Raw genomic sequence first — 21,687 nt, forward strand, 5'->3', positions numbered from 1 at the left:
ATTTTATGCTATTCGTAATAGGCGCCACAAATCTGCTCACGTTCGCTAAATTCTTTTTGTGTTGAAATCTTTGATTTCTTGCGGAACATAGATGAATATTTTACTTAAAAAAATGTTAGACACATTTTTATATACATATATATATATTGTTTTGAGTATATATATTTATAGTTTTTTAAACTTGTTTCGTCTCTATAAAAATTAGATTAAATCAAATAAGTATATAAACATCTTTTTCTATTTAGTAACCACTCTTTGATGTTGATTTGTGATACATTCGGGTTCTTTATTATACAAGCACTTCGTTTTTCATATCATCAATATACACAAACAAATTCTGCAAATCCAAAAAAATCTTTATATACGTTTTCATAATTTTTGAGTCTTAATTTTTTGCAGTCTGCAATCAATAAAAATAATAAAAATCTAAAAATAGAGGATTCAAAATGAAATAAAATATTAAATCAATAAAAATCTGCATCTTGCGTTCGCATCGCTTGCGCATAAATTTAAGCAATGAAAAAGTCCGCTTTTCCTCATATAAGATTACTTTGTAAAATCGTATTTTTTAACAGCTCTAACATATATGCTCCTCTCATCTAGCATCTCCTATAAAGTTTTTGCTTTCACACAATTTCAGCAACAATTTTCAGTTGTAGATTATACGTAGGCTGTTCAAATATTATATTCGAAATTGCGCCTAGAGTCGTCATGGTTTACGTAGACGTGCGAAAATTGGACGCAATAGTTTACGCTTTCATGCAAAAAGTTTGCCACTAGCCGACTAGCACTTTGTATAAGATTAATAATAAAGCTTATAGCGGGCGACGCCCGTAAAACTTACGTGATCTGAAATAAGAATTAGAATTACAACGATATTTTGATTTCTGCGGTGAGGGTGTTTTATAAACCCAGTAAGTGTGTTCGAAAAGCTAATGAGAGCCCAGCTTGATCCTGAAGAGAAGCGCTTTCTCTTTTTCGTCGCGGGATCCGCTACATGAATAATTAGGCGATCGAAATCTCTCTACGAAAAATGAATCTCGACGAAGCGGAAAGATTTATTTAAGATTCACATTCATAATAGAAGTCATAAAGTTACAGGGAATCTTGCGCGCAATTTTTATCAACTTTCTATTTGCATAAATTGCCGGATTTAATTCTTTTACTGCGGGCGTGCTGTTAACATTTGTAATTTTAAGTACTCGTGCAAACTATATACGGGGTGTCCCAGACTTAACGGATCAGCCGTTAATGGTAGAGCCCTGAGATCATTTGGAAACGAAAATCTTAATACCAAAATACTGAGGAAGATACAGTTTCGGCGCTACAAAAGATTAAAGACTAACCAATCGGCGCGTTACGTTCTCCTGTGCTGGACAACCGCATCAAGGGGCCCGCGTACAGCACGGATAATATCGATATCGATAGAGGGATCAATATGAAATAAAAAATAGGATTCTGCAGTGAACGCGATTGTGTCTTCGATGCGACAGTAGTCAGTAGTTGAAACATTTTTATGAAGTCTTCCTCAACATTTTGGTATTAATATTTTCGTCTTCAAATGATCTCAGGAATCTGCTAATAGCTGATTCGTTAAGTCTGGAAACACCCTGCATATAATTTTAATAATTATACTATAGTTTATATAATTATATAATTATTATATAATATCATAATGTTTCGATAAGAAAAGGGATAAGCGAATTAATCGGCATTCCATAGACGCGCTTTGATTTCGCAGATATTTCCGCAGCTTCTCGACGAGAAAGAGAAAGAGCGGGAAAGCCGGCGGCTAGGAAGCGCATTAGAGAAGCGTAAAGTTCGCACGCTCGGCACTCAATCACCCTTTATCGACGGGCACGACGACATTTCGACGACGCAAAACTCGTCGCCGACGACGCGTCACATTCAAAGAGGCATCTCCGTTAATTGACTAAATTTTTCTCTCCGCGTAATATAATATTCCGGCGTCGTTTAATGAATAATTTTATTCATCAGATCTGCGGCCTGCTCGTACGACAGTCAGTAACTCTCGTTTTATAATAATTCGCTACGACATTTATTGAGCGTGATCTTACGTCGACGTAGACTAGGTGATAATTAATTTCAAATGCCACGGAGCGACTTTCGTCGTTCTTCATTTTATTTTTTTTTATTTTATTTTTTTTTTCGTACGGCGCAGAAAGTCGTCCCAACAGGACTCTAATTAACAAACTCTAGCGTGTTTGAGCGAAGCGAGATTATTTTAGAGAAATGGACGCGCGTCGGCGGAGTCGCCGAATTCCGCCGGCAATGTATTGTGTTTCGCAAACCTCGAAGCACCACTCGCATTATTTCGGGTCGTCCTATATAAATGGGCCAGCATCATGTATTGATCTGTTATGAAATTGATTCTATTATGGAAATTAGACAAGCTAAATATATTGATTGTATAATTTTGATTATTTTTACAATTCAATCTAAGCGATACTTGAGCTGTCTATATTATCAAATTACGCGTATAATATAGACTTGATTAATAACTTTATTAGAGAATCTCTTTAACTACTTTAATAATTTTTTAATAATTTTTTTAATAATATTTTTTATATAATATTGTGATAAGCATATTGTATCAAGTTATTTACTTAAATTATAGAATTTTCCAAGTTTTCTCTTTGTTTCTCTTTAAAATTATTCCTTGTAATTTAGATTGAATTTTATTGAAATTAATTTTAATTTAGATTCAGAATTTTATAAATTTTTCAATTAAAATCTTGCATTTCTAAAAAGTTTCCTGTCTCTCTCTCCAAAAAGAATAAATAATATATGTATATAAATTTATATAACTACATGAATGTACAAATAGAATGCAGATAATACAACAATAGAGACTTTTTTCTTTGGAAAAATATCGAATTCTCACATTTTAAATAAAAATTTAGACACAGAATTTTCACGTACGTTTATCTACTTAAAGATTCCAAAAATGTTCTCTTTTTTTCATACATAATACCGGTTTCATGTATATTCCGAATCTTTTTCTATCTTCTACATAATATTTATTTTAATAATTTATCACTCTTTATTTCCTTTAAATTATTTCAACTAAGTTAGAAGTCAGTATCGATATTCATAAGCTACGATCGGTACCGATTCGTATGCCGGAGCTCGAAGTTTTAAGAGAACATCTTGCGAGTGGTGCCAAGATGCGAGGACGATCCTTGAATAGAAGTAAAAGCGACGCTCTAAGAACGCGCCGCGGATAGAACAGAACGCAACATAGGCTCTGCTGATCGTAGACGTTGTAAATGCGGCGTTAGTCATCGTCGTCGAGGCCGAGAAGCTCCGGCGGAAGTCGCCTGTGCCGGCAGCATACAGTGAGACAGAGCACTCGTACGGCTAACCGGAACTGGGGACTCAGTGTACCAAGGACGACCGCTTTCCAAAAGCTGTTCGTGACCCCCAACCACACCACGGCAAAGTGTAAAAACGGTACCTACGGTGAATAACAGGATCAGATTAGTGATATTAAAATCATAAAGTCTTCGTTCATCAACTGTGGTCGGAATTCACACATTTTTCTTATGTGATCCCTAAAGATTTTGTTCACTATCTTTTACATTTTAATATAATTAAATATATTAATTATGTAAATTATTAAATAATTATAAAAATAATATAAAATAAGTATAAAATAATTTTTAAGTTGTTATTAATTGTTATACCATTTTTAAGTTCTTATTAATTATTATATTATTATATCATAAAAAGGAGAATTCTTCGCAGTAATGTGAAAATCGAGAAACTATTACTTACAAATTTAAACGAGAGCGAAGGAAATAAAACTTTTTATGCTTTAAATAATTATTACCAAATGACATTTCATATATAAGTACTAGGGAATATATTGACTTATATTGTCTAACTCCTTATAACAATCGTGGATATATAGAATATGTCCTTGTATGTGAACTTTTCATGCTTATGAACCAGCGAGCGTATTCTTTATTAACTTACTCCGCTTTACAAACTTGTCGACCTGCATTTTTAATTGTCTCATTTCCAATGCCTCTTTTCACGAAGTTTAAAGTTTTAGATCATGTCAATGTCAAGCAAGTGCCATTATAGTTGTTCTAATGTGAGTGTATTTTTGATGAGGAAAGTCATTTCTATAGCTGTAAAACGAAAATACGACATCTAGACAGAAAAAAGTGATTTGCGAACTTTATTATTTCTTGCATTGAAATTCTTTTAAAAATTCTTACTAAATATTAATTCTGTAAATCAGTTAATTTTAAATAATTATCAGAAGATTAATTCAAGTTATAAGATAGTTCTTAAAAAATAAAAAAGACTAACAAGTAAAGGTGGTCGAAAGATAATAATCAAATAACAATATAAACACAGGCTTATTTTAAGGACCAACCAAATAAGAAAACAATTATAGGCAAGAAAAAATTGTATATAACATTAAGCAAAAACAAAGACGTTAATAATCGTTACTGATGTTAAAAAAATTAAATTTGAAAATTACAAAATAAAATAACGTTCTCGAAACGTTTGCGTCTTTATTTTATTTTGTAATTTTCAAATTTAATTTTTTTAACATCAGTAACGATTACTAACATCTTTGTTTTTGCTTAATGTTACATACAATTTTTTTCTGGCGTGCATGATTGCGTTTTTAGATTTCAGTTAATTAAATATGCGTTCATCGCTATAAAAGACTATCTTTTTCATTTAATTTAAATTGCTTACCGTACTAAAAGTATTAATATTGTAGAAATTCAGGATTATTTTATTGAAATTATTTGTAGAGGAATATCAAATTAAAGCAAAAATATCCCTCGTAATAATTTTAATAGCAACACATGCCTTTTTAATGTCAATTAAATGACTCGTAAGAGGATATTAATTACCTGAGGCGGCCCGTTAACAACCGCGTATATCCTCAGTCCGGCGAACGGCGCCCATGACATGCAGAAAGCCATCACTAGGACGAAGGACATAATGTGGCTCGGGTTGCTTAGATTTTCCGATAGCGCAGTAGCGTACTCTTTGTCGTGGATCAACACGCCGGACTTCAATCGCCTCATCGTGGAGAAAATATAGAAGTACGTGTAGACGATGGTGATGACCGACGGTCCCAACACGAGGATCGACAGCGTGATGGTGTACGCGGCCATGTTGCCCCAATCGAGCATGCAGATGAAGGCCTCGCGATCGAAGATCGGCTTGTTGAAGCCGAGCAAAGGCGGGCAACACATCATCGCCACGCTGATCCACGTGAAGACCATCCAGCATTGACATCGGGTTTTTGTCTGTACGGTCTCGTATCTCAACGGTTTTCTGCAAAAGTCGCAAGAAATATTATTATTATAATTAAAAATTTTATCATAATCGTGTGGATTCTCTCGAGCCTGCAGAAAAAAATTATTGCAGTTCGAAGATGTTAAGGAATATAATCTGAGAGGATCTATGAGATAATGGCAAAAGATATGCTCTTGACTTGTAATTAATTCATTATAGTAATATTACATCTGTGCGTTATTATATATTTATGGGACATCCATCTTTTATAAAATAATTGCAAAATACCTGATAGCCAGATAATAAGATAATAGCAGAAGATATGCTCTTGACTTGTAATTAATTCATTATAGTAATATTACATCTGTGCGTTATTATATATTTATGGGCCATCCATCTTTTATAAAATTATTGCAAAATACCTGATAGCCAGATAGCGATCTACGGAGATCCACATAAAAGTGTACACCGATACCGCCCAAAGTGTGACTTCCAAATAACCGACGAGTCGGCAAACGATATCTCCGTAAACCCATCTTCGTACCAGCGCCGGATATACTGAGAGCGGAACCACTAACAGACCACATAAAAGATCTGCCGAGGCGAGTGATAGCAAGTAGTAGTTTATCACCTCGGAGGGACCTGCAAATAAAGCATTCTTAATGTGTAATATATGTATTATATTTCATCATTAATAATTCTTGCAATATTAATTCGAGCAATAATTCTAACAATAATATAATAATTATGTATATATTATATGTATTTTTACGTTTATTGGCATCAATCATATTATTAACATTATCAATAATCGATCAACATAATTAATATATTTTCATATCCTAGCATTTAAAATTTGGCTTAAAGATTTAGCGATCTAAACATTTAAAATTTGTATTAAAATAATATATGAAATTCTAAGATTTAGAAGACTTAAAAATATATACACACGTATCTAAAAATTCATTATTAGCAGAATATTAATAATGAATAAATTATAATAATTAAAAAACTGTGCAAGAGAGTATAAGATTCGAAGATGGAGCAGCAGCAAAATTGATTATATTCGCAAATAAATATTATTAATCAGTGTATTTACATGATTTGTTTTATTAATAATAAAATTTTACTATTTAAACGGGAAAACAAGAAGATGCACTTGAGTGAACGTTAACTTGCTTACAATTGAAGCCAACGTAATAGAAGTATGATAATAATAAAATAATAAAATAAATAAAAAAAGTAAAATAAATAAAATAATAAAATAATAAAATAATAAAATATAAAATAAGCTGCGAATGCAAGACACTCTTGTGGACTTACCGCGGAAGTTAAGGTAGGTGGCGATAATGAGCAGATTCGAGAGGATGATGGCGACGGCGACCACGAAGATAAGGCTCGCCTGCATGAGAGCCTCCAACGAGGGCTCCTCCATGCCGCCACCCTTTCGAGCTGCATCCCCCCACCCGCCCTTAGATGCTTTTACCCTTCACCCTCTTCGCGATCTTCCTGCTGCCAAATGTTGGACGCTCCTCGAAGCTCGCGCTGATCCACCCTTGACTCCTTGTTACGTATCTTCTTTTCGTTATGTTACTTTTCTATTATTAGAGATAAATATTTCAAGTCCTCAGGCGAAAGAGTTTTCGATATGAAACTGTGTCTTCACGGATCTTGATATATTATCGATGAGTCACTGTAAATTAAAAAAAAATTATTAACTTAGACGGCTGCTATCAATCTTATGCGCATTTCTTATAAATTTATTATATTCAATCAATCAGAAAAAAACTATATTTTTTGTAAAAATAAATTTTAAATAATATATTAAATGTGTGTAATTTGAACGTGTGAAAAATATGATCAGAAATAAAACACTTATGTTATTATTATTATTATAGTAAATTAATTAAATAATTTAAAAATATATTGATAAAAAATTGGAAAGACAATAAATTGCAAATGCATTTATGATTAAAAATATTAATTATAAAGTTATTTTGTTATATTAATTATTGGTTACAGCTGTTTAAAAATTAATCTTTTATTAACAATCTTATTAGATTAACATTTGCCCTTACGATATAAATCTTATACATAATTATTAAATAATATTAAAGATTTTGATATTTAAATCAAAAGATACTCAAATAATAAAAACAATTTTCTAATTGTTAAAAAGAAAGCATGACTTTTAGACTTATTTTTAAATTTAAAAATCCACAAATGCTATGCGAGGAATGATAAAAATATCCGAATCAAGTCCGCGCCACGCGCACGATTCATCTTTAGGTTTGAGGTCAGTGTGTCAGCCCAGCTTGGCCACAGGGAGAAGGGTAACGTAGGAGAATTGCATTCCGAAGGGTAGATCGGTCGGATAACGTGGAACAAGGGTATCGAGTAAGTGTTTCTGGATCGTGTCGATAATATACGCCACCGTGTATTTTTCTTCCTTTTTATTTTTCCGCAAAAGCCACGTAACTTTTCCCTTGTGGAAGCATCCCGCGAACGACCCGCACGACGCCTTTCTCTCCCCAGGTATCGACCGCCATTCATAATTTAGCTGAGTCGATCCTGAATGGAGGGGTGTATTGTAGCATCGTGCAGTCTGTCGCGTTTCCCGAATTAAAGTAGAGCTTCCGCATTTTCTGCGCGACGGTGTGACGTGTCATCATCGACGACGCAAAGTGGAGGAGTAGACAGTTGGTATAAATAACATTACAATCGAAACCCTTGACATTATACCCCTGTCTGAGAGTGCATCGCACTATTTGCATGCGATTATTTTTAATCCGCGTTAATTATAATCCCGCAATAATTAATCGCGTGACTTCGACTATTTTTAATATTTAAATACTTGTAGTGTAATCTCCGAAAATGAAGTTTTTTGGTCCCACAATTTTTAATTAATTACTCCTTTAATTTATATGGAAAATGCGATTCATTGAACTTCAAGGTAAATATAATATTTGAATTTTTAACTGAAAGTTTTCTCGGATATTCTATTGAATTTTGTTATCGAATTGGCCTCTAAATTTGCAATCAACAATTCAAAATCAGCTGTAATTCTAATCGATACGGAATTATTTGCCCATATGAAGGCAACATAATCAACTCAAAGATCAATACATGTCGCAATTATCGTCTGTAATATTTGCTTAATTATAAGTAAGCATCGTAAGCAGTGACACGCGACGCTTTGTTACATGAAAAGCAGCTTAATGAAGCCCCGAGTGTATTATATGTAGCTTAAGCAATTACGTTGCTACATTTGTTGGTCTCACGTCTCGCCGCCATTATTCATTCTTCGATAATGCGTGACTCTGCTACCCATTTTTCCATTTTTCTTCTTTTTTTAGTAGGTAAAAAACGCAAGGTACAAATACAATCGATTAGCAAGATTATCATTACGCGAAATAATTCTCGGTGCTTTTTCTGCAGTGTGATAGCATTATTCGTGAAATCGAAGCTTTTTACGACAGAAAAATTTTATTTCTTGTGATTTGACAAATAATTTACTTTATATATATATATATATATATATATATATCAACATTCCAATGCGAACGATATTTATTTAATAAAATCAAAAATAAATATCTCCAATCTATTTCAATAAAAATATTTTGTTGCTTAATACAAAATAAAAATGCTTGAATATAAAAAAATCAATACATCAATTAACATGTTATTTTTTGATTACATTAAATATTGTAATAAATTAGATTATTTTATAGCTACTAAATAAAACGCTCTCTTTGAAAAAAATTATAAAAACATGTAGTCTATATATAATTTGTAATCCAAAAACTGATGGACATATGTTTTAATCATCCCTTAATTTATATTCCCTCGACAAAAATGTTATTATATATACTTAATTAAATTGCGACTGTGAAAATAAATATTTTGTCATAATATAAGCAAAACAATATCCATCAATTAATTTCGTATTAAATTTATCTGAATAGAGAATTTTTATTTAAAATTTAATTATGAACTTTTAAATATGTAATATTAAAAATTAGAGAGTTGCAATTGATGGACTTCCTCATTTTTTTTCTCAAGGGAAATTTAACTTAAAATTAAATAATTTATATAATTAAAAAAAGCATTTGGGCCAATTTTGGAACAGCTACTATATAATTGTTTTATGTTTTATATTTACTCTTGCGTGACGTGACTGAAGATAAACTTATATAAGGTTTGCTCATTTAAGATAGGAAATTGTAATGGAAATGTCAAACTATGATATGAACTATTACATATATCATTATTTTATAAAACAATATCTTCATAAATATCACTAATGTTAATAATTCTATATTTATATCTCTATTAATAATTCTAGAATACTATTTCTATCGTAAGAAATAATTGTTTAATCTGTAATGTGCTTACAGTTATTTTCATAATATGATTAAAGAACGAAACAAATTCTAATAATTAATACATTAATACATTATTAATACATAATTAATAAATTAATAATTAAAATCTATAATTTATATAATGTAATCTAATAATTCAAAAATTATAAATAAATAAGAAAAAAAATATATATATATATTTATAATTTATTTTTATATTATTAATTTATTAATTTATATTATTAAAGGATTAATTTATATTATTAGAACAAATCAAAATCACTAAAAAAATTATTTTATTTGAACATTTATTAATTTCAAAATAAATGCACATTGAGTAATAAATGTATAAAAAAGCAATATATGTATATATGTTATAAAAAAGCTAGATAAAATGTTTGAATCGTAATCAATATAGCATATTAATTCATTTCACATTCATATATTTATATAATTGTATTTGTTTAAAAATTACAGATTATTTTAATTTATTGCATCAGTTATATATTTACAACTTCTTTTAATAATAAATAATTATCGTTTATAGTTATTGTAATCATAAATAATAGATAATAATAGATCAAAACTAGCCAAAATTCGGAGATTTCTAAATTGATCAATGTGTTGGGATTTATGATTAACTATCATTGATTATAAATAAAATAATTGAAAAGAATGATCTTTATACCTATTGCATATTGTTTCTTATTATACTGCATTATTCTATAATGTAATACATTTGCAATCTATTATATCTATTATAACTTATTCTATAGCATCAATATAATTTTCAATATAATTTAATAGGGCATAACAACTATGATATAACAATATTGCGACATTTATTACAATGTTCAAGAAATGAATTTTAAATAATATGATTAAATGTGACATGATATTAGACATGAGAATAAAAAAATCACACGTTTATGACTCATAATCAGTGGATTCATACGGATATAAAAGAAAACTTAACAAAAGTGAAACTTGGAATTATTTTTAGCCAGAATATTCAATGTTGGGCAGTTCGATAAGGGAATAATAAAGAGATATGTAATTATATATACAACGATTAAGTACGATAAATCTCGTTGATGATTATATCGAACAGCAATATAAATATAAATTATTATCTTCATAAATTATCTTAATATCCCTAGTCAATTAATCAAAGGATCATTGGAAATAATGTAATCGACCAAAACTAGCTAAAATTTTGTTTATTTATTACTGTAATAAATAAACAAAATTTTGTAAATTACTGTAATAAATAAACAAAATTTTAGCTAGCTTTGGTCGATTAGATTATTTTTAATGATCCTTTGATTAATTGACTAGAGATATTAAGATAATTTATGAAGATAATAATTTATATTTATATTGCTGTTCGATATAATCATCAACGAGATTTATCGTACTTAATCGTTGTATATATCATTACATATCTCTTTATTATTCTCTTATCGAACTGCCCAACATTGAATATTCTGGCTAAAAATAATTCCGAGTTTCACTTTTGTTAAGTTTTCTTTTATATCCGTATAAATCCACTGATTGTGAGTCATAAACGTGTGATTTTTTTTATTCTCATGTCTAATATCATGTCACATTTAATCATATTATTTAAAATTCATTTCTTGAACATTGCAATAAATGTCGCAATATTGTTATATCATAGTTGTTATGTCCTATTAAATTATATTGAAAATTATATTGATGCTATAGAATAAGTTATACATAATAGATTGCAAATGTATTACATTATAAAATAATGCACTATAATAAGAAACAATATGCAATAGGTATAAAGATCATTCTTTCCAATTATTTTATTTATGATCAATGATAGTTAATCATAAATCCCAACACATTAATCAATTCAGAAATCTTCGAATAAAGCTCCTTTTTTCATCTAATCATTCTGTTAAAAATTTATATCTTTTTGATAAACCAATATTATATAAAATTTCTGACTTGATTAACTTAATCAAAACTCTGTGTAATCTAATCTTGAATTTAATTCTTTAATCTAATTTAATTTCCAGTATGTGGTCTTACAATTATACGAAAACTGGAAAGGTTGATTCAAACACGGTCTCTCTCATGGGTTCGAAACGCTCCGCTATTTTTATCCATTCTCATATCCGACGACAATCAACGACGTGGTATCATTGCGGCTGACAAAAAGAAAGCATCAAGCGACGCTTTTCCCGGCGGGGTTCTTCAATTACCGCCGGAGCGAGAGCGCTTTCCTATCGGGATGCACGATGACGAACCACCCCGAACTCGTATCCGACACAGCAGGGGTTACTCTCTTTTGTTTAGTTAACCGAATATTTGCCCAGTCATGCGCATGTGTCGCGATAAGAGGGTGATCCACGAGTAGCGAGCGCGCGCGAGTCAATGCACATCGCAGATTTCCAGCCGCGTGCTTGTGGCTCGCGGTATGAAATTTTATTTGTTCCCCGTATATGCACTTATTATTAATAACAGCTCTTTGTAGCAATTTTGCAACAAGCAAAAAAATAATAAAAGAGTAAATTTATTCATAAAAATTCTTAATGAGGTTGGTTGATTTAATTTTTACACAATATATTTCACGTATATTTAATTTTATAGTAGAATTTGAAAAATTGCCATAGGTTTAAAAATCTGTTTTAAAACATTTGACATTATTGGAATTTATTTGAAATAATATAAATTTCATATAAATTATTAATCTAAAATATATATAATTATATTATAGATTAACGATATAATATTATTTATAGACATCATTAATGAATTAAATTTACTAATAAAGATGAGATATGCTATTTGCATAATAAAATAGAGAAATGACAAAACAAACGATGCATGGGAATTAAAAATTGAAGATGCAGCTGAAAACTGCAAGAACATGTTTTGATGCGTGAAGATATCAGAGATAGAAAGAAGAAAAGATTTTTTGCATCTTCGCACCTTTTACATCCTTCGGATCATTCACTCAACATTATATCGAGGAAGAGAGGCAAAATTTGGAGCGACACAATATCGACAAACCAGGGAGAATCCTAATACATCATTGAGCAAGGCAAGGAATGGCATCGCGATCCACGCAGCATCCGAAATCCCGAGTACTTGGTATGCATCGTTCGCATCCCCTATCCACTATCACCCTCGGCCACGTTCAACCGACGTCACACGTACCTCCTCGGTCGCATCCTGGTCGCGTGCACCAGCAGCTCCGCTAGTGCCTCTTGTCGCAGCCTCCTGATGCTCCCGTTCACCCTCTCGCGTCGCTTTTCTCCGCGAAACCCGGCCGAGTCGGCAGCGACAGCCGAGACGCTGATAGCGCGTCGTCCTCGTCCACGTCGTCCTCGTCGTCGTTGTTGCTCGTATCGCCGATTCCTGTCTCTCAACGTCCTTATATATTCCTCCCGCTCTGCCGTGAGGTCCACTCGAGATGCAGAAGCACACCGTTACGCACAGGCGCACATATTCGCACTCTCGCTCGACTCCAACCGGGACTTCTACAACTACTGGCAGAGAAAGTCCGCTTCTCTCCCTCGGCCCGGGCGTCGAGGCGTCGATACGACGCCGACGACGCTTGCGCGCCACCCCCGATCCACCCTTTCCCACCCGGGCATTTTCGCGGCGCATTCGAGGCTGCGACCCTGCTGTCGCGACTCACGTCTACGAATCACGTCTCGTCGACGAATTTGCTCCGCGTTCTCGCTGTCACGGGCACCCGGAGATTTTTCCGAGCTTGTCAAACGTGCGAGGAAAGGATCGGCGAACGATGAAATTGTTGTCCTCGGTCGTACAGTTCTTGAATTTGCCCTCGCTCCAATGTCCCACGACGACTGTTTATCGATCCTCGATTCTGTGAGTTCGCCGCTTCGATGTTTCTGCTTTGCTGCACTTGACGAGAAGCGGAGTATCGACGAATATTTCTTATTATAATGCGGAATGCGTCTCCTCTAAGACAACTTCCTTATGAGAGGACCTTGTCACTCGAACTCTGAAATTTTTAATTTCATTTGGGTGTAAAAATTGTATAATATGTCCTCGATAAGTATTTCATACACATGTATAATTTGTCGTATTTTATTTAAGCAATCGCTGCAATTGTGTCGATCATTTTTTTGTTCTCCTTAATTCGCAAGTGATATGGTCATAGTTTGCGCCGTGGATGATCAAATTCTTTTTTTTTTATATATTATAGAGAAGAAATGGCGACATAATTTAAATAATAACATATATAGATATGTAATTAAGTCACACAGAATTAATTAATTTAAATTGCTGGTGCAGTCAAGCTTCATCATACGATTTTATTCTGTGCTATGCGATAAAAAATATATAATCAATAATTCTATAAATTCCAGATAATCCTATAATTCCACTTTAAATTGCAAATCCTAAAAGTTTGTTAACATGAAGTTTTTAATTACATGCATTATAACTTCATTTTATATAGAGAGTTTGACAAAAATAAAGAACAATAAGGAAAAGAGGTAAAAATTAAAGAGAAAGAATGGTTTTAAGTATATTGATTTGCGTAATATACAAATAAATAACAGAATATTTCGGGCATAATATAATTTATACTTTTTTAACAAGATTACACCGAAAAAATTGTATTCTTGAAATGTATACTTTATAAGTTCCCTTAATAAATATTCTTAATAAATAAGAATATATTCTTAATGAATAAGAATATATTCTTAATGAATAAGAATATATTCTTAATTTGCGACTTCTACAACTCGATTTTCGTATGCGCGACATATTTCTTCATTTCCGGCTATGCGATGACACCACTCTTAATTTTTCTCGTATTCAATATTTATTATGAAATGTATATAAAGGACTTGTATTAACGTAAGATCTAAAGTATATTTTTCCCCTTAGCAATGATGCGAAAGAGGGGACGCTGCTCAAATATAGGTTCTCTATGTGCTTGTGAGTCACCATCCTCTTTGATATCACTGTTTATCAGTTTAATTTCAAGCTGAATTTAAAATAATTTATTTAATCTGGATTCCTTGTTGGATTCAAAATATTAAACAGATTATTTGAAATTAGACGAAAAAAAACTTTAGACCAATAATTAAATTTATTTGACTTCAACAAAATTTATTAAATCCAAAGAAATATTTTTCTTTATGTATTAAGAATATTTCTTTAAAAGATTTTCTTCTTAAGAGGATCCTTTTGGTGCTTATTTTAGTGATATATATTCTAAAGATAAGTGGCATATTCTTAAGTTAAGAATACAATTTTTTCGGTGTATTTTTGAAGAAAATTGTTTAATTTTTGATTGAAAAATTATTATTTTGTTGAATACGAAATGTTAGTAAAACCACAAATACTCATTTATTAAAATTGAATCAGAGAAAAAGAGAGAGAGAGAGTTTGTGCGTTCATCAATTTATCTTTAAACGGCATTGATGGAGCCGTCCCCGTAATTTATTCGCTCCCTTTTGATTAAAGTCAGAAAATCGACGGTGATTCTCACGAGATAACGTTACGTCCGCTGTTAATTACATCAGTTAGAAATTTAAATTAGGTCCTTAGACAGTTCATCAAAATTTTATTAAAGTTATTTACGGTGCCACGTAATAGTTATTTAGAACGTCAGAGATAAGAAAAGCAGGATTTTCGCATATTAATGCGGTTTTGTGATAATTTTAGCTTATTCATTTCTTTTTGCCACTTGAATTTGAATTGTTAATTCATTCGATCGTAAAGTATTTTTTACAGAGTACTTCGATATGCGTTTCGAGTTCTTAATTAAACTCGAATATATAATGAAAATTTTTCTTTTATCGAATATCGAAAATGAAGTCTTAAATTACAAAATTAGTTACTTAAATCACATTCTTTTTTTACGTTCTTAGCAACATTTCTTTTATTTTTCCAATAAGTCTTTAAATTTTAATAGATTATAATTTATTTTTAATTATATAATCATTATAATTTCGATTTTATTTAAATGGCATCTTAATTTTTTATTAATATTATTTCTAATGTGTTATTGTTTGAATAAATTTTATGTTTTATATTCCATTGACAGCAAAAGCAACACGCCACGAGCTGGCTTTGATCGCCCATCAGTGAAAGCAACACGCTACGAGTGAACTTGATCATCACACACGGGTTTTGACTGCATGCTTGACTTTAAAAGCTGTAAAAGTATCAATCTCCACAATGAGAGTCTTTCAATATATTGTTGCAAACTTTTTACTAAAGTATAATTTTCTTTGTTCTTTAAAATAATATTAAACTCTCAGCAACATCAAGCAGATCAAATCACATATTATTAATTTATTATTAATTTCTCGATGATATAATAATAAAAATTTGCTCAATGATGAATCCTCATCGAAATAACGCAGAATAACGTATATGAAAATAATTAATCATATCGAAGAAAAAAGGCAATAATAAATTTCGATATATTTCTAATATATTTTATAAAATTTAAAAAACAAAACTGATATGTTATAAGTATCGTATCTTTCTGAATCCTTAAAATAACAACGTACAGCGAATACCCTGATGTCAATGACGTGTATATCGAAGTATATATATGAGTATGCGTGTATATATTATAGTCGGCTATACTGAATGATTAAATTTGGCACAGTTACCTACCATTCTGCTCAACGATGCACATGTTCCATGCATTCGCTCATTCTGAAACCGCGGGCATTGTGCCGCTCAAATTGGCACATCTCTGATACGAAAGTTGTGCAGTATTTCATTGTTACTTAGGCTATGCCAACGAGTGCTTTTCCGCGATACACTACTTGCGCGACAGCTTAGGGAAAGACGTTTTAGACGTTCCGTTATTCCAATTGGCATTTTTCTCTTCATTTGAAAAAATTTGAGGACGATTGGATTTTTTAAATTTATGTCCCAATTAATATGTAAGTTAAAATTAATCCTAACGTAGATAAATAATATATAAATTTCTAGAAATACATATAAACTATATTACATATATATTTATATTACATGTAAAATATACAAATATTAGGTAAATATGCGTAATATGTTACTTTCTTTATTCTTAATTTTCTAAATTTTTAATCATTAAAAATTCCAAAATTATTGATGCCTTGGCAGATCTTGATTTGTATTTATGAAAGAGAAGGTGAATGCAGACAAAATTAAAAAATTGAATGTTATGATCTCTTTGAAAAGCCTTTGCTGAACAATGCTTTTGAAAATATCTCGAGAATATGAAGAAGACGAGAAAGAGAATAAAGTCGGGTCTTTATGAAGATATTTAAGCTTTCAAGTTAGGAAAAATCTCAGAAAAGAAGTACTCAAATATGCATGAAGATTGTAACAATTAATATTTAAAAAAATCAGTTCGACAACAACTATTGATTTTTTAATTCTTTTTTAATTTTTTAATGCTATCTTTTGTCTCATATAACGTGCGCAATGTATTTATAATATAAATATTTTATTCCTATTAGCGTAATTTAAAATTTTTCATGCAAAAATCTGTACAAACAATAAATTAAATGATTAAATTCCTGAAACTAATTATTTATTAAATCAATTATATCATTTAATTTTCCATGAAACGGCGTCATATAATTTCTGTGTAACATTTCGTGCGGAAAATCTGCTGAAATATGACACATATTACTGCTTCCATCCAAACATCGAGATGAGAAATAAATTTTCAAGATTATTCAATTTTTATTATAAAAGCGAAAAACGACTATGGTACATATTTTTTCGAAATCGTCCGTAAAAGTTAAAAGAACAGCACGTCTCTTATAAAAGGAATTTATGTCACGAGAGAAAGATATGAAAATATATCATATTCGCGACTATTTTAGAGGATATGAAATTACATCAACGACGATCACGACCGATCACGAGATTTGTACAAGGGGACAAGGACAGTGGTTGGGAGCTCGATAATCCTAATGCGGCGTCAGTGGCTTCCTTGAATGCCGCCATTTGGTATAGCGGTCTTCGGGTATTTGCCGTAAATCCTACCGCTTCTAGTGACCCTATAATGGATCTGCGGTGCGGCTTGAATCATTGACATGTCGGACATATGCGGACCATCGCCGGTGTACAGACGTTTCGCTCGTCGTATACCAATGGCCTTGTGCTTGTGTAATTGCATCAGGCTGTGTCGTTTTTGTTGCTTCAATATTATTTTCTGATTGATCGCCAAACCGGCGTTGCGTCTTCTTCTTAATAACCTTAGCGGCGAAACCGCCAGAATTGCCCCGGTGATGCGACGTCGAAATTGCCACAAAAGAACGGCCGTCGCGAACCAGGCGAACCATGGACCGGCTCTGGGATTCGGAATTGGTCCCTCTCTTGACCAGAGGAATAACATCTGGAAACAAGTTAAATGTTGTGATATATTTTAATATAATTATAAGACTTAAATAAATTACAGAATGAAATGTTCTTTAAAAAATCAATAAAATAAATTAATAATCAATAAGAAAATAAAGTCTCAATGCATTATTTTAGAATAGGATTTTGCGCTACTTAATTGTATTGAAGTTACAATTAATTAATTAATTTTTCCAGAATAAAATTGCAAAGTTAAATTAGATAATTGCATGAATAGCAAAATGTGACAATTTTTGACATATTGATAATTTGATAAAAATGACAAAAAATTAACAAAATTTATTTTTTAATAATTTTATATTAATTTTATTATTGAAAAGTACTATATACTTATTAATACTTCTTAATATCCTATTTTTTTATCAAATCAGTGTTTATGTAATTTCATTAATAATGATAAATTTTTACGTTATTTTTTTATGCTGCAAACCATAAAATTTTATACATAAATAAGATTTAACATTCTACATATCCGCAATAAAATATGTATAAAAATATTTAAATTTAATTAAATTTAATTAAATCAAAATATTTAATTTTTAAAAAAGTATTTAATTATATTATTATTTATAAAAATATCTAATTATTTAATAAAATATATAAAAATATTAAAATAAACTAAATAAAATACTAAAATTAAAATAGTTTAAGGAAACGTAGTCATAAAACTATATTAAAACTATCATAAAACTATATATTAATAATGCAGTAAAAAAAAGAAATTGGATATTTATCGTGTAACAAATCGTTGATGTCGCGGTTTGTGAAATTGACAGGTGATTTATTCGATCTCTTATACCGACATTAGTTTGAAGATTGCACGAGAAAGCATCGTGCAGCTACGATCGATTTCACGGTCGTCGTAGGTTTTCAAGGCTGCGCACCTTGAGATCCACGTGTGGATCCCAAGTAATTCGCTTAGAGAGCCCCTACGTCTCGAACACGTTCGCTTGTTCGCTGTCGGACAGCATTTTCGACTTTTATAGCTCTGCGACATCTCCGTCGTTCGCGTGTGTGCGCGTAACCTTGCGCTCTCTCTTCTTTCTACCAAAGTGACCCATTTGCAAGAGAACTCCCGGGGTAAATTTCGCATTGGTCGCACGTTTTTACTGTCGGGACTGACCTTATAGATCCACTCGCTGGTGTTCTGCCTGAAACTAGGAGATGGGTCGACTATCCGAAACATAGAATGGCCGTGAATACTGACTCGTAAAAGACCGCGATGTGGTATCTAGAATCACAAAAATAATATTTTTCAAAGTTTTATTTTAAATTATTATAAACATAAATTATTATAAGAATGCAACTGCATTTTTTTATGATAAAATGATTAAAAATTTGCTATTATTATTAAATATTATTAAATATCGTCATTTTGTTTCAAGGTGAGTAAAGAAGTTTGATTAAATTCTCTCTTTCTCTCTAAAATATTATAAATTAATAAAAAAAAATTAAAATAGAATTAAGGAATTGTAAATATCGGCAAATATGTATCTATTTCAAGAAGAGAGAAAGAGAGAGCGAGACATAAAGCAACATTAAGCTAGTAATACATAAATCGATATAAATCTATAATTCAACATAGTTATGTTGCCGACTGCAGCGGCTTAAGTAGCTACAAAAGTAAGGATTCAATTCTTATCGACGAAAATATGAAACACAACTGCAGAATATTTTCTCGACGATAGAACCAACATTTCATGTTTCAATTCTGGAGCGGAATAACATGGAAAAAATTGTTCGAGAGCAAATAGATGTGTTTATTGAAACGCATAATGTCATGTATGTTTAAACTACACGGTGTCCAAGATACATCGATAATATTTGTAAAGCATATTCGATGAATCAGCAAAATCGCTGGAAAAGTATAAGGGAGGTCAAGTGTGATATCGTAGAGATACATTTTAGACACCCCGTTATACGATGTCAAGGCAAACGGGATATTCTACGTTTCCGCGAAATAGATGGAAAAGACTGTATTTCACATGCAAATCGACGTTTCTGGAATTATTCGTTAGAATATATGGAGATGGTTTATACGATGAGCTACTTCCAAGAAACGCTTATTGAAGCGGAAAGACACATATGTATACATGTTACGATTTACATCGCGCATATAACAATAAAAATGTGGCTATTTTTAAATATTTCTAGTATAATCTGTCGTTTAATTTAATTGAAATTATATATAAATTTAAATTTAAACAAATTCTACTTTAAATTTAATTTATCCAAATCTTCTCTTTCTCTCATAAAAATTTATTTTTAAATATTTAATTTATAATTAACTGTCAGTTAAAATTTTATTGAGTTTATTTAAAATTAATTAAAAATAAAATTTTGTTATTTATATATTAATACACAGCCATTTATACATTTTATATCTCAAAGCTTCATAATTCTTAATCATTTATTATTCAAAGAATATAAATCTATATTCTAAATTATATATATATATATATATATATATATATATATGTAATAATTAAAAGATTAATAAATAAAGGAGAAAAAGCCTTAGCCAAGCATCCTTCTTTCCACAATATTTTTGATATATTTCACACATAATACAAGATAATAGTAACACATATATACTCTGGAAATTAATTTAAATAAAGATCAAATAGATAAAACAAAATATTTTTAATTAAAGTTAATTTTAAATATATTTAAATATATTTTATCTGAAAAATTAATGTTTAGAAAAGTTATTAATTTATATTTTAATTATATTATAATATTGTAGAATTATATTAACGATGTATTATTGATATATAACTTATATATACCTCGTTTTCAGTTACATCAACTATTCCAATTAAAATGTCCTTCCAATATTCCCAGAAAATTCTCACTGCTGACGCAGTGACGCTCAAATTTGTTTGTCGATTCGTGACGGTGTTAAATAATTCGGCAGAAATTGTTGCTGTCAGAATGAAGATACCTGAGTGAGGTAAATAAATCTAACCAGGAAGCTATGACTGACATTGATGATTTTTAACGATGGAGACTTTTTTTCCGATCACGCGATGACCTCTTATATTAATCAGTTTTCGGCTTCTCGCCAATCTCCGGGAGGCTGAAACTGCGACAAACTCGATGGTTTTGATCATGTGAAAAAATTCTATCAAAAATACGAGAAAGGGATATAAAAAGTTGTAAAATAGCATATAAAACGAAGAAGGAGAGCGCGAGAATTTAGACAAAGGATGGTGCCGTTCTTGGTTAATTGTCTGACATTGGCTGGTAAATATAGCGATTAGTCGACATCAATCTAAGCAAAACTTCGTTAAAGCAAATATTAAAATTTCGTATATCAAGGCATGATAACGCATATTAACGAGGATTTAACCATCTTCTGTATGGTTTTATAGAAATTAACAGCCTCGAGCCCGAATATGTAGACATATTTATCTATCCTATCCAATATATGTCTTTTGAATATTAAAAAAAAATTTGATAGAATGAAAATATGCCTTTCAAGAAACATCTTATTAAAAAATAAATTAATTAATTAAATTAATAGATAGATTAATATTAATTTTGTAATTATGTATTGCTAATTTTTTTTTAAATTGCAAATATAAACACAAACATGTGTGTTTTTAAATTATATTTTTATTTTAATGATAACTAGAAAATA

The 21,687-nt window shown here is 30.8% G+C and overlaps 2 protein-coding genes across 2 annotated transcripts; both read right to left on the reverse strand.

Annotated features, from left to right (window-relative positions):
• Positions 1 to 2,748: 2,748 nt before the first annotated feature.
• Positions 2,749 to 13,204, reverse strand: LOC105257836 (G-protein coupled receptor 52). Its single transcript, XM_011268719.3, has 5 exons — positions 12,849 to 13,204; positions 6,616 to 6,985; positions 5,715 to 5,934; positions 4,902 to 5,331; positions 2,749 to 3,478 (listed from the first exon to the last, which is right to left on the reverse strand). The coding sequence occupies exons 2-5, from the start codon at positions 6,725 to 6,727 to the stop codon at positions 3,299 to 3,301; spliced, it is 942 nt and encodes a 313-aa protein (XP_011267021.2). The 5' UTR covers positions 6,728 to 6,985; positions 12,849 to 13,204; the 3' UTR covers positions 2,749 to 3,298.
• A 4,199-nt stretch (positions 13,205 to 17,403) lies between these two features.
• LOC105257837 lies at positions 17,404 to 21,280 on the reverse strand. The gene is made up of 3 exons (XM_011268720.3): positions 20,834 to 21,280; positions 19,168 to 19,275; positions 17,404 to 18,021 (listed from the first exon to the last, which is right to left on the reverse strand). Exons 2-3 carry the CDS (start codon positions 19,228 to 19,230, stop codon positions 17,605 to 17,607), a joined length of 480 nt encoding a protein of 159 aa, XP_011267022.1. The 5' UTR covers positions 19,231 to 19,275; positions 20,834 to 21,280; the 3' UTR covers positions 17,404 to 17,604.
• Between the last annotated feature and the right edge of the window lie 407 nt (positions 21,281 to 21,687).

Source organism: Camponotus floridanus, unplaced genomic scaffold (genome assembly GCF_003227725.1).
Source record: "Camponotus floridanus strain SB8 unplaced genomic scaffold, Cflo_v7.5 scaffold17, whole genome shotgun sequence".
NCBI lineage: Eukaryota > Metazoa > Arthropoda > Insecta > Hymenoptera > Formicidae > Camponotus > Camponotus floridanus.

Coding starts and splice junctions, on each gene's coding strand:
- LOC105257836 (XM_011268719.3), bottom strand. CDS start 6,727: ATGGAGGAGCCCTCGTTGGAGGCTCTCATGCAGGCGAGCCTTATCTTC. Junction 5,332..5,714: donor GATCGCTATCTGGCTATCAG/GTATTTTGCAAT, acceptor CGACTTTTGCAG/AAAACCGTTGAGATACGAGA. Junction 3,479..4,901: donor TTGTTAACGGGCCGCCTCAG/GTAATTAATATC, acceptor TATTCACCGTAG/GTACCGTTTTTACACTTTGC.
- LOC105257837 (XM_011268720.3), bottom strand. CDS start 19,230: ATGTTTCGGATAGTCGACCCATCTCCTAGTTTCAGGCAGAACACCAGC. Junction 18,022..19,167: donor CCAGCGAGTGGATCTATAAG/GTCAGTCCCGAC, acceptor ACTTGTTTCCAG/ATGTTATTCCTCTGGTCAAG.